The 14,360-nt window shown below is 37.6% G+C and overlaps 3 protein-coding genes across 3 annotated transcripts; all 3 read right to left on the bottom strand.

Annotated features, from left to right (window-relative positions):
• Window positions 1–874: 874 nt before the first annotated feature.
• LOC149730669 (NADPH-dependent diflavin oxidoreductase 1-like) lies at window positions 875–8,899 on the bottom strand. The gene is made up of 15 exons (XM_089885218.1): window positions 8,758–8,899; window positions 6,946–7,026; window positions 6,486–6,600; window positions 5,973–6,084; window positions 5,460–5,604; window positions 5,159–5,286; window positions 4,636–4,741; window positions 4,295–4,380; window positions 3,777–3,894; window positions 3,396–3,537; window positions 2,959–3,103; window positions 2,479–2,618; window positions 1,959–2,164; window positions 1,360–1,561; window positions 875–1,101 (listed from the first exon to the last, which is right to left on the bottom strand). Exons 3-15 carry the CDS (start codon window positions 6,593–6,595, stop codon window positions 957–959), a joined length of 1,785 nt encoding a protein of 594 aa, XP_089741344.1. The 5' UTR covers window positions 6,596–6,600; window positions 6,946–7,026; window positions 8,758–8,899; the 3' UTR covers window positions 875–956.
• A 136-nt stretch (window positions 8,900–9,035) lies between these two features.
• LOC149730668 (transmembrane protein 41A-like) lies at window positions 9,036–10,001 on the bottom strand. The gene has a single exon (XM_089885224.1). It carries the CDS (start codon window positions 9,998–10,000, stop codon window positions 9,260–9,262), a length of 741 nt encoding a protein of 246 aa, XP_089741350.1. The 5' UTR covers window position 10,001; the 3' UTR covers window positions 9,036–9,259.
• Window positions 10,002–10,025: 24 nt separating this feature from the next.
• On the bottom strand, window positions 10,026–11,097 carry LOC149730667 (uncharacterized). The gene has a single exon (XM_089885227.1). The coding sequence runs from the start codon at window positions 10,942–10,944 to the stop codon at window positions 10,513–10,515; it is 432 nt and encodes a 143-aa protein (XP_089741353.1). The 5' UTR covers window positions 10,945–11,097; the 3' UTR covers window positions 10,026–10,512.
• Window positions 11,098–14,360: the final 3,263 nt, after the last annotated feature.

The raw sequence follows: 14,360 nt of genomic DNA, 5'->3' as shown, positions 1-14,360 counted from the left end.
CACGTTCTCGATCGAACTGGTCAAAAAAAAACTAACAAAAACACAACCGACGATATCGCAATATTTTTAAATTGAACTAAGATACACATAAAATTATGACGTCAATTTGTTATGACGTCATTATGTTTCGACGTCATTTGTGTCTGGATTTTTCCTCATTGTGACGTACATAAACTGCAGAGAAACGATAATCTTTAGTGTCCAATCAAGCGAGTAATTTGAGAAAACCTTGGTTTAGATGACATTATGACGTCATATATCATAGTCGTCACAATGACGTCACAAATTCGAATGTTTACCAAGACAATTAGGTTTTAAATATGTGTTTAAGTTTAAGTGTATAGTTGCGAAAATAGGAACACCTTTAAAAACTGGCTGCAGCTATACGTGTCACCATTTAAATTACGTGCCCAGCACTCGAAAACGCCACACTTATGCAGTGTAAAATATACAATGTTGTTCAAGCGAAGTTTTTAACGTTTTTGTGCTGACTGCGGTTCCGCCGGGTCTGAAACCCGAACCTTAAAATACTCAATGTGATGTTTTAATCCTACTTAGCGCAAAGGCAGCACGCGCGAGTGAGGGCACTGGACGGCTTGCTGGGCGCATTATATACATGAATACACAACAAGAAATACTTCGGGTCCGGTGCCGACTCCCCGCTGGAAATCGGAGGCGTTCCCCTGGCCGAAGGTCGCAAGAAATCCCGAAGTATTAGGCGAGTATTATCCACGCCGGTTAGCGCACAATGAAATAATCTCAAAGATATTTCAAGCGCTATATTCGTGTTATTGTGAAGTGGGGTGACGGACAAAAGCTTTTTACGAAAAACCCGTCGCCGGTTTGAAATTTTCCAATTTTTAAAAGCGCCCAATAATGTTATTCTCCACGCTAACGCTTTTATTTGAGCAATGCGACTAAAATACAAAGAAAACAAGCGAATTCGTGGATTCGCGTCACGACCACGTCTCCTGTTGATATCTCTTTTTGCTTTGCATTGTGACGTAATAATCTTCCGCTTCCTGTGACGTCATCTTGCCATAGGTTTGGAAAATTTGAAGAAAAGTTGATTTGACGTCATCAGGCATGTTTTTCGAGTTCCTGAAAGTTAAATTATTTAAATAATATTTTTCCAAAACCTGGTAAATTTTTTTATTTTTTTTCGCAGCTAAACATATCTTATTGGCTGTTAACGTTCTATATTAATTCTAGCCCATAAATGTCAGGTGCCACAACATGCCTCGGCGTATGAGGCCTCGAGTATACAGAACACGAACATAACATTCCCAGTTACATAGGAGACAAATACACTTTTATAGCCATGCCACGTCGTATCAACATTATTCAATACCAACCCACCCGGCCACGAACACGGATGCATCATCCTCCCAAATAAGACGGAAGAGTTTTTCCCCTTCTTCTCTTATATGATCCTGGACGTAGATCTTCTCTTCCTGATCCCTGGAGCAAGCTACATGAAGATCAACATTGAGATCTTTCCATTCATCTCGGAAGTAAAAGTCGGATGAGAAGTTCCGGCAACCGAAGAAGACGGTGCATCCTGGTGGTGGCAAATCATATAATTAGAATTTTAAATGTAAATGAGCAGTTTAACGTTAAGATACTAGTATGGTTGCGTACAGGACAACTCTGTGCTAAATCTTAGGTCCCATGACGTGCTACGCTGCCGTACCTTTAACCCAGCCCAACATAAAACAAAATACAGTTACATTAAAATCGTTTTCTGCCACGCAAGAAAAAGCAAGCTACATAGATTTAAGTTTTTGTATACCTTATCAAAGTAATAGATTATTGACACTTCTCACCGATGCAAACTTAAAAATGAAGCATTTTTTTAGCTTTTTGTAAAGTTTTCCGATTTTCGTATCGTGACCAAAATAAAGTCACTCATTCAATTTACCGAACAAGCTATAAGACAACTCTCGCGCGCTACCTACCGGCGTCTCCATTTGACGTCCTTTCGTGCGCCGCACTGCGGAAAGGTGCGATACCCGTGCCTGGACCAATGAGTATACAATGTTGTTTGAAAGGAAAACGTATCCCGCCTCGTTTTAACCAGATCGGGACAAGATCACCAGTATTGAGCGACGCAAGCCAGCTTGAACATAAACCCTTTCGTGGAGCTTGGAGTCTAGTCTTGTATCTGTAGACAAAGCAAAATAAAACAGACTGAGTCAATAATTATGAATGAATGAATTTGATTTATTTATCCTCGCGTGGCGGGCAACGACAGTCGTTATAACATGGATGTTATGTTTCATACACCTCGTGTCTGCTTACCACGTATATAACTTTGTCGGTGATTGTGTTTTGTCTAAAATGTGTTAAAAGTAAAAAGAGACGTGTGTTCCATATCCCACCTACAAGTGCTACAACTAATCCAAACCATCAAGCCAATATATGTCACATATAATCATAGGACGTTCATAATATGAATCATATGATCACTACACGTACTTTACAACGGCGACAAGAACGTGAATTTCTCCCTGATGACGTGTAGGCGATGACGCAATAGAAAACGCACGCGGACGAATAATTGGGAAAATATCAAAAATTCTTTCCAGTGGAATAAGGGCAGCTGTCAGGTGAAAATCCTACAATGAAAAAAGAGTATGTTATATTTTGTAACCTAGGTTCAATACGTTTCAATACAGTGGTTATTGTGTCTGCTTTAAGCAGAGAAGATACGGGTCAAGGCTTAACACTGCTACCATTGTAGGCATATGTCTCTTTGAGCAAGTTAAATCGTGACAAATTCTGTGACTCTCAATAGGTCGTTTTGGTTAAATTGTCAACCATAAATTCCAAAATTTTAAACTTTTAAAACAAAATAACCTACAAAGTGGCATATGTGGTAACTCGTAAGCAGGTAACAATGTAAAAAAACGTTGTTGCTCTGTCATGTGAGCATAAATAAGTTACATCTAAACATACTTGTAAAACTTCAAGGATAGTGCGGCGAGGTCGATTTGCATACGAGTACCGCTCATCAGTGCCCTCTGGTGATCCAAGTTCCGTAAGTTTTTCTTTCTCCATTTCATCGCATGATATATGGGAGAGAAGTTGAAAAAAACTTCGTCTGTTTGTGGAAAATAAAGTAAGTTATTCAGATGTCTGACCAATGGTATTCAAACCGAACATACATGGCATATGCCAAAAGTTATATGTGGCATTGGGCAAAAGTAGCTTTCACTACATTAATCAATGAAGTTCCAAATATAACTGCATCAATGTTGGACAGTTATGAGTGTAACTGTATTTTAAAACACCAGATTTGTAACAATTTAAAAATGTGATAACTAAGCAAGATAAAAAATAAAATGACCACTATGTAAGATGGCAACAACTTTAGGCAGAACTACAGTACCTACCTCGGCACAGACATGAAGTCTAAATATTTGGTTACGATTTCTCGTAAAGTTATTCCCTTATTAGGAATATTGGTAGATGCGTCTATTTCATCATCCAATGAATGGAAAGTAAGAAGTGAATCCGGTTTAAACGGAAGAATGTCTGGAACCAAAGTAAAACAAGTATAAAGTTATATCAAGTACTGACTGCACTGAAGAGAGTGGTGGAGTAAAGACAAATATTACTACTTTTAAATGCGGCTAAATTAATTTGCAAATTTATACTATTTGGGTTAGTTTAGTAAAACTATATGATGCAGAAAGCGGAACCTTAGAGGCGTACCTATGATGGTGCATTACACAGCAGCACTTTGTACTAAGTGTCACTATGTTCCAGCCTACCTAATAAAGCATTGACATCCCGTGAAAGATTGCTTGGTTGTATCATGATGACATCACCAGGATCATATTTCATGTGATCAACAACCGGTGATATGTTTAATGATATCAAACGGGTTTCCTGTTATGTAAACAATGTGTATTATGATGTGTATGTTCAAGTTCCATAATTCCCCCTGTGGCTTTAATTGAATAAGAATAGAAAATAATTTCAAAGTATATTCTTATTAAAGAACATACAATCTTAAATTTATGCTATCCATTTACCCCTGGCAGCTTTTTCATGTAAACTGTTACCAATTTAGACATAACAGCCCAGTGGGTCATGCAAATTTTTGGCTCTTGGGTGTTTTATTTGTGGATATGAAGTTTTATGGGACATACTTAGTTGTATAAATATTAACTTATGCAAGTCATGTTTAACAGCATAAAGTAAATGGTTAAACGTTGAAACCCCGTGATAAACATACATAACTTAAGTTGTGTCTTAGTGTAGTGATTAAAACACAAAGGTATTTCACCTGAAAATGATCTGCAGCTGTCACTCTTTTATTACTGATAACACTAGCATAGTAGGGTTGCTTTTTAGATGGGCTTACATTGTGACCTGTGGTATAACAGTAAATAACACATGATTTAGCATCCTTATTGCTTGGCAAACAATTGCTAGAAGTGAAAATGAAACATCAGTGTTTTGAGATATAATTTCACAATGTTAAAATACTGAAGATTTAAAATGCAAACATTAAATACTATATAGAACGTGTACTGTAGTAAAAATATGGTGCCAATTAATTGAAAGTGAAATTAAACCATTTTCCTAACCCACAGAACACAGATAAAAATACTGAACCAAACCAACCATTATCCACCATGCTTTTAACAATATCTTCTCCTTCCATATTTATATCATCCATAGTTACACGGAACCTTGGTGGAGGAAGGGAACTTTCAATCGGGTTCAAAAACTAAACAACAAGTGTGTTCTTAGTGTGGTGTTGGGTTAAAACCTTGATTCAGGAAAATTCACTCAACTTCCTAAAAAAATTAAGACTTTCACTTTTAATAATAATTTTTACATGATTTGCTTTGATGAATTTAACAGTTTTATATTGCACCAGCAGCAAAGACAATAAAACATTAGAAATAAATGATTTTTATGAGTTTAAGTGTGATGTAGAACTCGGTTAAACTTGTAAGTGTAAATGGGACTCGGAATTATGGGACCGATAAGTTAAATTGGATAACAAAGTAAATTTAACAATCCTGGTTTCAACTATCTTGTAATTTAAAATATTAAACTTAACATATTGATTATTTTCTAAATGATGTTCTGGTGATATTGGCTGAAACCCAGCCCTATGTGTTAGAACAACTTAAGTTACCCCATCCTTTGTTGGGTGAATTGAATTTAAAATCTGCCACATATTTCTCGACCAATCATCAATCGCCACATCACACCCCCATTCATGCTGGTCATCGGCTAAACCAAGAGGAAGCAAGCTTTTCCCACCTGTTAAAAAACACTTTTAATGTATTTTTTAAATTTTTAAGTATTTCCCAAATTTAACTGTATTAACAATTTTCGTGCACAGCTGTTGGATTTTTAAAAGTCAGCAACCACTATAATATCGTGTTTATGTAATAAAGCAAAACCAGATGTTATTAAACACAGTACGGACTTACCAAGATTTTGAATTCTTCGAAATAATTTCTTCGCCACAAAATTATATTTTGCATATGATGAATCCCCTAAACCAAGAACACCAAACCTTATACCAGCCAAGCAAGTGTTGGGGAGATTCTTTCTCATTATAAACTTCCAAAACAACTGAAACAAAACATTAGAAAAGAAGCATATTATCCGGGTAAGTAACAAGTATTATGTTAGGTTTTCTGTAATGGATAATTGTAATGGGACAATCTTGGCCTATATAGCAGGTTCCCATGGCGGGCCACTCTGTATGACCTCACCCACATAGAAGCTTAGAATAACATACTGAATACATAAGTTTACTCTATCTGCGTATTATATTAATATAAAATAGCCATAATTGTAGATTTGTAGTGAATATATTACAATACTAAAACATAGGTAACCTACTAAAGAAATAAGGAAAAAATGATATTTTTTATTTGAATAGACATGCCTTATATAATACATTAATTGAATTTTAATTTCAAACATAGTATTGTTACCTTCATGTTATCTGGGGGTTCCCCTTGTCCAGTAGTGGAACAAACAAACAAAACAAGATCTTCATTCACCAAGTCTTGTATTGGGTAATCATCCATAGCGGAAGCTACACATCTGGAAATTGAATATTTCACTATTTGTTTGCTGCGTTACAAACATGCAGAAAATGATTGTAACTATTTAGGATTGTAAATTGGCCACAACATATGTTTTAGTAATTTAGTTTTACACTTTAACACAGTTGTATCCTTGTTCTTTCTTGTCTCTACAAACAAGCAGAGTCAACGAAAATTGCATTCATTAGATTAATCATAGGTGAATTTTACCTAGATCTGGACCAAGGGGCCAAGGCAAAGCTTTGCCAGTTTAGGTCTTTAAAATAAGGGAGACACATAAAATAGGTGCCAGTCGTGCCACAGATTTAAGCCAATGAAAAGAAAACTTCATGCACTGCGATCTCTGGCCTAAGAAACACCAACCAAGCATGTGTTAAACTGGGTTGTAATGATACTAACTTGAAGACAGAACCTCTGCTTTGCATCAAAAGTCTTGATGTTACTTCTTCTGCTGTGCCAGTTTGACTGCCGTACAAAACCACCACTCGGTGTCGCACGTGATCATTCATTGTTACTTCATAATAAAAAATAACATTATAGAATATAGATCCCTAAACACAGCTAATGTCAATATACTTTTCCTAACATATAAAGTCTAACTTAGAACTATCCAACTATAAAGGACTCATTTGTCCACATGTAGCCTCCACACTTCGTTGGACCAATCAACAAACATGTTTTTAACCATATTGGGGTTTTAGGACTGTCATTTATGGCAATACCTTGTTTCTTTTCTTAATCTCCAGTATCGCAATCACAGAGACAAATAAAACATATATTTATTTATTGTAGACAAGTGTGGGTCCACCTAATAAATATTCACCACATACTTCTATATACTATATCTGCATGTACTTACTTTCACCAACTATTTGTAGAAATGTCCATTAAATTGCTTTTTATTGGATTCGTCTTTCACCCTTACTTGATCGTATGGACACTGTTGATTAAATAATATTAAATAACACACAAGAAAAACTAACAGAAAGCAAAACAGAACACATAGCCTAACCCAGTGGCGCACCCAGGGGGGGGATTAGGGGGACTAGTCCCCCCCCTTTTTGATATCAATAAATCGTAACAAGCTTCGTAGTGTAAAATTCGAGAATTCGTTGATGCGAACGCACCGGCTCGTGCACTCGTCTGCCTGAGTGTATGTGCGAGTGTGTGTGCGTTCGGGAGGTTACGTGTGTTTTGGCAGGCATGGTCCCTCGTTAAACGATGCTACGTTACACGGCCGCGAACTCGTCCCCCGTTAAACGACGCTACGTTACACGGCAGCGAACTCGTCCCACGTTAAACGATGCTACGTTACACGGCCACGAACTCGTCCCTTGTTAAACGATGCTACGTTATACGGCGGCGAACTCGTACCCCGTTAAACGACGCTACGTTACACGGCCGCGAACTCATCCCTTGTTAAACGACGCTACCTTACACCGCCGCTAACTCGTCCCCCGTTAAACGACGCTACGTTACACGGCCGCGAACTCGTCCCTCGTTAAACGAAGCTACGTTACACGGCAGCGAACTCCTCCACCGTTAAACGACGTTACGTTACATGGCCGCGAACTCGTCCCTCGTTAAACGACGCTACGTTACATGTTCGCGAACTCGTCCCTCGTTAAACGACGCTAAGTTACACGCCGCGAACTCGTCCCCCGTTAAACGACGCTAAGTTACACGGCCCGCGAACTCGTCCCCCGTTAACTAGCTACTTTACAAGGCCGCGAACTCGTCCTTCGTTAAACGATGCTACGTTACACGGCCGCGAACTCGTCCCCCGTTAAACGACGCTACGTTACACGGCCGCTAACTCCTCCCTCGTTACACGACGCTAAGTTACACGGGCGCGAACTCCTCACTTGTTAAACGACGCAACGTTACACGGGCGCGAACTCATCACTCGTTAAACGACATTACGTTACAAGTCCGCGAACTCGTCCATAGTTAAACTACGCTACATTACAAGGCCGCGAACTCGTCTCTCGTTAAACGACGCTAGTTACAAGGCAGCGAACTCGTCTCTCGTTAAACGACGCTAAGTTACACGGCCGCGAACTCGTCCCTCGTTAAACTACACTAAGTTACATGTCCGCGAACTCGTCCACCGTTGAACGACACTACGTTAGACGGCCGCTAACTCGTCCCTCTTTAAACGACGCTACGTTACACGGGCGCGAACTCGTCACTTGTTAAACGACGCTACTTTACACAGGCTCGAACTCGTCACTCGTTAAACGACATTACGTTACAAGTCCGCGAACTCGTCCATAGTTAAACTACGCTACACCTACATTACAAGGCCGCGAACTCGTCTCTCGTTAAACGACGCTAGTTACAAGGCAGCGAACTCGTCTCTCGTTAAACGACGCTAAGTTACACGGCTGCGAACTCGTCCCTCATTAAACGACACTAAGTTACACGTCCGCGAACTCGTCTCTCGTTAAACGATGCTAGGTTACACGGCCGCGAACTCGCCGTCCATTAAATGACGCTACATTACAAGTCCACGAAATTATCCCCCCCCTTTATTTCCTTCTGGGTGCGCCACTGGCCTAACCCATAATATTAGTCTGTAAAATCCTATACACTTATTTGTATCTTACTTAGAGTTATTACAATAAATTAATCCTGCTTTTTAAACATATGAATTAAAAATAGCACTTACATGTCTGCAGGCAGACCCACAACACTTCCCCCTTTGAATATGGTTCGCCTTTGTACGAACCAAGTATCCAGTCTGTGGGTCAGTATAAAAGATGTTTCCTGACTTTTCAGCTTCAGCGTGCAACCGGATAATTTCCTGGTCCCCAGCAGTTAACTGATGGGAGCAGTGTTGTCGAGAATTTGAAATTTTTCTCAGTGGAATGTTAACAGGTTGAGTGTAAAATTTGTATGGAAACACTGGGCTTCTTAACTTTGAAAAACAGTGTTTTATCATTTAAATCTAAAACAAAAATTAGAATATTTACCTCTCACATTACAACACTAAAAGTCACAAAAGGTCTAATAATTTAAGTAGAAAATTGAGGAGTACAAGAACTACCATGCAAATAAAATTACAGGACCCAGTAAAAACAAACACAATACGTGTGGTGTAAGTATTGAAACAGAAATAATAATTGCACATACAGACAATCATGGTAACACAGTGAGTGTAATATCAATGACTAGACTTTGGTTTTTGACGGTGGGACTTTTGTATACGATCTTAGTAGAATACCTGGCAGTAATGCTACAACAGCAACAAGTAGCATGCCAATGAATGTGGACATGGAAAAAACATCATCCATGGATTTTACAGACGCTAGGATTGATCCTGTCTGTACACAGATAAAGTTATATGGCATTAAACCAATAAAAACTGAGACAAAGAACAAATGTATAGGAACTCCTATTATAGGTGATGTAATGTTTAGAAACCAGTTAGGGCTCATTGGGAAAAGACGAGCTGAAAGTAAGAAGAAAAACAATCTGTCCTCATTCTCTTTTACTTTAGATTGGAAGCTGCGTACTTTTTCCGGAAATTTCCGTTTGACCAATTGGCTACCAAAGTATTTTGACAAGAGGTAACAACAAGAAGCTCCAACTGCAGAAAGGAAACACACAAGGGGAAAGGAGGTCCAGGTTCCTAGGAGAGCCCCACCTAATATGTTCATGAAAACAGATCCGGGTATTGCGAAAGTTTGCTTGTAAATATAAGCTGATACGAACAAGAGAATTACAAGCTTGAAATGATCTTCTTGGTATGACTTGAGCATGCTTGAAAGAGACTTTAAATCTTCAAAATTTTGAGGGAAATGTACAACAAAGTCCTTGCTGGCAAATTGAGTAGATAAGAAATACAACCAACAGGTGGCAGCGGCAAAAATGCTCACAAGGAAAACAATTGGTTTTAATAACCCTGCCATTCTATTAATCACATGAAATTTCGAATCTAAAAATAAATAATGAGTGTTAGAGTTTAAGTCTTCCTGAAAGACATTACATACCAGACTGCAGAGTATGGCAGGTGCACGCGCGATTTTTTTACAGACTTTCGGTTATGCACGCCACAATTTGTCCTACGCACGCCAATTAATTACACAAGGAAAAAAATACGTATTAAATTAAGTAAGATTTCCTAACGTGGCTTGAAAATGAACATGCTTTGCACGCAGATTTTAATGATAGCACGCGCGAACGCGAAAAATAACCGTCTTGCACGCGCGAGATCTCGTCAGGAACTGCCATACTTTGCAGACTGGATTACATATACAATGAATGATAAAGCAGAAGAAAATGACATTATGTGGCTAGTTTTGTATTGAAACAAAAATCAGCTGGAATTCAACTCATTAACACTTCATTTGCATTAAATGTAAAAAAAGTCATAACTTAAATATCACAAAGTATATATAAACAAAAACATGCAACTCTAGTTTCAGGATTTTGAACCCCATGATTCAATATCTTGTTGCTCTTGTTTTTTGTCTTTTTCAATTTTTTCCTTAACTGTTTCTTTTGCAATGCTTTCTTTTTGTTGTTTATCTGCTAATTTTGAGATTTTTTCTTGCATCATGTTAAACTTATTAACGTTCATTTCAAGTTCTTCCAATGTAGGTGGGTCGTCACGTCGCCCCCTCAGCCAAGAATCCCATTCGGGGGTAACTCTGAGCATTTTTACTTCGTTTAAATCGACGCCCTGTGGTTCTGCTAATCTTTGATATCTAGCTTCAGAGAGTCCGAACCAATAAGTTTGCTGAGGAATTTCGTAATAACAAGTCCCCTGTAAGTCTTGTCCTACGAAGATGCGATCGGGCTTTGTTTTTGCCAGTCGAGATAGGTAAGCTGCCCCTCTTCTTAGGAACGCCATTTTAAACAACGTAACACTATTAAGCTGACGAAATGTTTTTAAAAACAGTGAAATTGCAAATTTAGATAACGTTGAGTGCAAGGTTCACTTCGTGGGAGTTTCCCAATTCCGAAAGAAGATTTTTCTGTTAAAAATATATAAAATGGTTTAAATCTTAGATTTTTAATTCATCTGCTATATATTCTATAATATTAATTCTTACCAACAATCAAAAACAATGTTACTTCAGTCTAAAAAAGAAATTTATATAAACATCGCAAATGTTAACATGCGAACTCTTAGTTGACGTTATTTATGCAATAAAACCTAACAAAAATGTATAACTGGTATTTTTTTATTTTAATCACAGCTTTGAATTGTTGAAGAACACTGTTGCACATTATTGAGTTATTTCGTCCCCAATAAATAGGTTTGTTTATGAGGTCAATAAGTAATTTTCATTACAGCGAAATCTCGAGGTGCAGCTCTTTCGGATTTGGCGACGTGTGGGAAGTACAAGGATATTTCATCCTCAATAATCGCCCCAATACGCTTCGGAAACTTTAATAGTTAACGATGCGTGGAAAGGTAAGAGATTAAATTATGCTTTTATTAAAGTAGATTATGTTGTTAATGATTTTTAGTTCGAAAAATTTGGTGCAACGCATTGACTTTCTAAATATGCAAACAGGTATTATCATGTCTCTGAGTCTAAACTAAGATATTGTGTTTCGTGGGATGTTCTTAATATTACTTAACGGGTGAACAGCTAAACCCATATAAACTTATATTATATTGATTATTCAAATTTATCCTATATGTGGCATTATGTTATTATATGTACAATTTATTGAGTAATTTGTGCGCATCCAAAAAATTTGTCTTCTGCAACTAATTGTATAGCTTAAATAAGTTTGTTACTGTCATCGATAGCTTGATATTCCTAATTGTCAAATAAGAAGGCTCAATATAAACATAGCAGTGTAAAAGTTTTGGTTTTAAAAATTAAAACCATGAAGTAGGAAGTAACAGTAAGTTAAAATTTAAATCTTATGATTGGGCTGTCCATATTAAGAATGGCCAGAAAATAGTGTTTCATGCACTTGAATATTAAAGGGCCCTTACAAAATATGTAAATAAGCATCTGTAGCTAACAATCTTAAGACCTGCCCATACACATGCTAGTCTAACAAGTATGACAGAAGTGTATACAATTATTTACAAACCTTTTGTTTTTAAACTTCGTGCGGGACAATAAACCCTTCTAAAAGAATTCGAATGTAACTTAAAAATTGCACCTGGCTCGCATATTTTTTATGATTGTATGCGTGGTTGTCCAAAAAAACTGTTTTGCATGTGTGTTATAAAACTGCCATATTCTGCATACTTGTGAATGTGTGGTAATAGGTTGAGTTTTTACATTGCAGCTTACCTCAACTCACACTTATGTCATTGCCTGTATTTAACTATATAATAACTTGTGACCCTTTCTATTTACATACTCATTTAAAAAACTCTTGTTTTTTTACAGTGGAAGAAGAAGAGAATGCGCAGATTGAAGCGTAAGCGAAGAAAGATGCGAGCGAGATCCAAGTAAATCTCCGGCATTTAATATAAAATGAACAAATGATCTTCTTGTCTTCTGATGTCGCTTTAACTTTGGAGAAACTTCTGATGATACATCTTGTGCCTCGAGTTCGAACTATCTTGATGATATTTGAATACAAGATATTGTTTGTTTTATGTGAAGTGTGTTTTTATGACAGGGAGTTTTAATGCATTAGGAACTGTCGAATTGAATTAGAAGTTTTCTGCATAAACTAGAACGGAGCTACAATTGCTGATTACTGTATATAGAACAGGCAATACGCAAAAGTGTATGGTGAAACTGAAGTTTAAAATAGGAAAGTAACATAGCGTAATTTTTAAGTTCAGCATTGGTACAACACGTTTACAGTGTCACGTGTTGTGCCATATGGTGTTTACTCTCGCGAACACGTGACCATATTATTGGCCACTGAAGGGCACTGCAGAGCAAATGCGGTGAAAGGCTTTTATCGTCGCGAGTACTGGTTTGTGTTGCAACAATAATAAACCTTAATGCCCTTTAAACAACTAACCTCTGTACGTTTACCAAATGTTAATCTTCAATCATCGTTTCATCATTTTATTGTTTGCAGCATAATCGGGCATTTGAATTGTCGTCAAAAACGACAGGTGCCCAATTTCCCTTTTTTTCGCCCGAAGGGTCAAGTGTTCTTCACCGCGTTATGCTTAAAGTCAGCACTTCGATGGGAACTATCGACCACCTGCTTTCCGATAATTGGGTTGCAATCAGTGCAATAAGTCACAGCGCGGGCACTGGGTTAGTTTAATTTGAGAGATCTGGCGTGAACTTGTGTTCGTTGGTGGTCAATCAGATGGCACAGTTAAAGTTTTAGCTCGTTTAAAAGTTAATTAAGATGAATGAAAATATTAATGCGGGCGAATAAAAAATACGTGTATTTCAGAATAGGATTTAGAGCAGTCTGCAATCAGTTGGAAAGAACAGAAAACACAACACCGGTAATGTAGCCAGGAAAAGAACTGCTATTTTTTTGCTTGATAACCTTAAACCCTTTATTTTCCTGCCGATAATGTAAGCGCCTGTCGCTCAAACGGCTTAATGTCAGAGTTGTCTTGAACTTTACTTTACTATACAGACCTTACATAAGGTTAATTCTCCTTTCGCCAGCAGAGTTTTGCAACACAAACAATCGCTATTTTGGGCTCGATGTCAATTATTTTCGGTACAGGGAGAGGAAATACTTCAGTTTACTTTAAAGTTGATCGTGAACAGTACAGATTGTAAAAAAACAGCCAGTAAAGGAGTAGGAATTGCTGCGGCTAGGTCACGGCAGCTGTAATAAAATCAATGTTCCGGTGTAGCGGAGCAACATTCATTGCTTTTTACTTCAACCCATCGTTAAGTTGCTCAAACAGGAGCCATGTTAGACTTCAGTTTACGAAGATAAGTTGAGCTTTAGTCGCTATAGAAATTCTAATGCGCTTTCTCTTGTAAAATCGATTGCATTTGAACTAAGGAGGTTAACAAAATTAGGATAAATTCAGTTGGGATTATTTCTCTCATTAGTCACTGTTGCAATGTTGCGTGAGACAGATTATTTTTGCAATAAATGATTTTAGCTCGTCCTTCCATTTTTTAATTGCTTTTAGCAGATTATGTAATTTTGCAGGTATCTGTAATTGAAATCTGTAGGACTTTCTAAAGCTGGAGATAAGCCAGGATTGTAGTTAAATATTTCGAACTGATTGCCTTCGAAAAGATTCCAGTCTTATTGTGTTGTGTAGGCAGCAGTGTGTGGTGTACATGACTACACAGTTTGTATGAGTACAGCAAAGCTTTATTTAGTACCTGTTATTGCAATATGTTCTCA

Source organism: Ciona robusta, chromosome 9 (genome assembly GCF_009617815.1).
Source record: "Ciona robusta chromosome 9, ASM961781v2".
NCBI classification, from domain to species: domain Eukaryota; kingdom Metazoa; phylum Chordata; class Ascidiacea; order Phlebobranchia; family Cionidae; genus Ciona; species Ciona robusta.
This window is presented reverse-complemented; position numbering and strand designations above follow the sequence as displayed.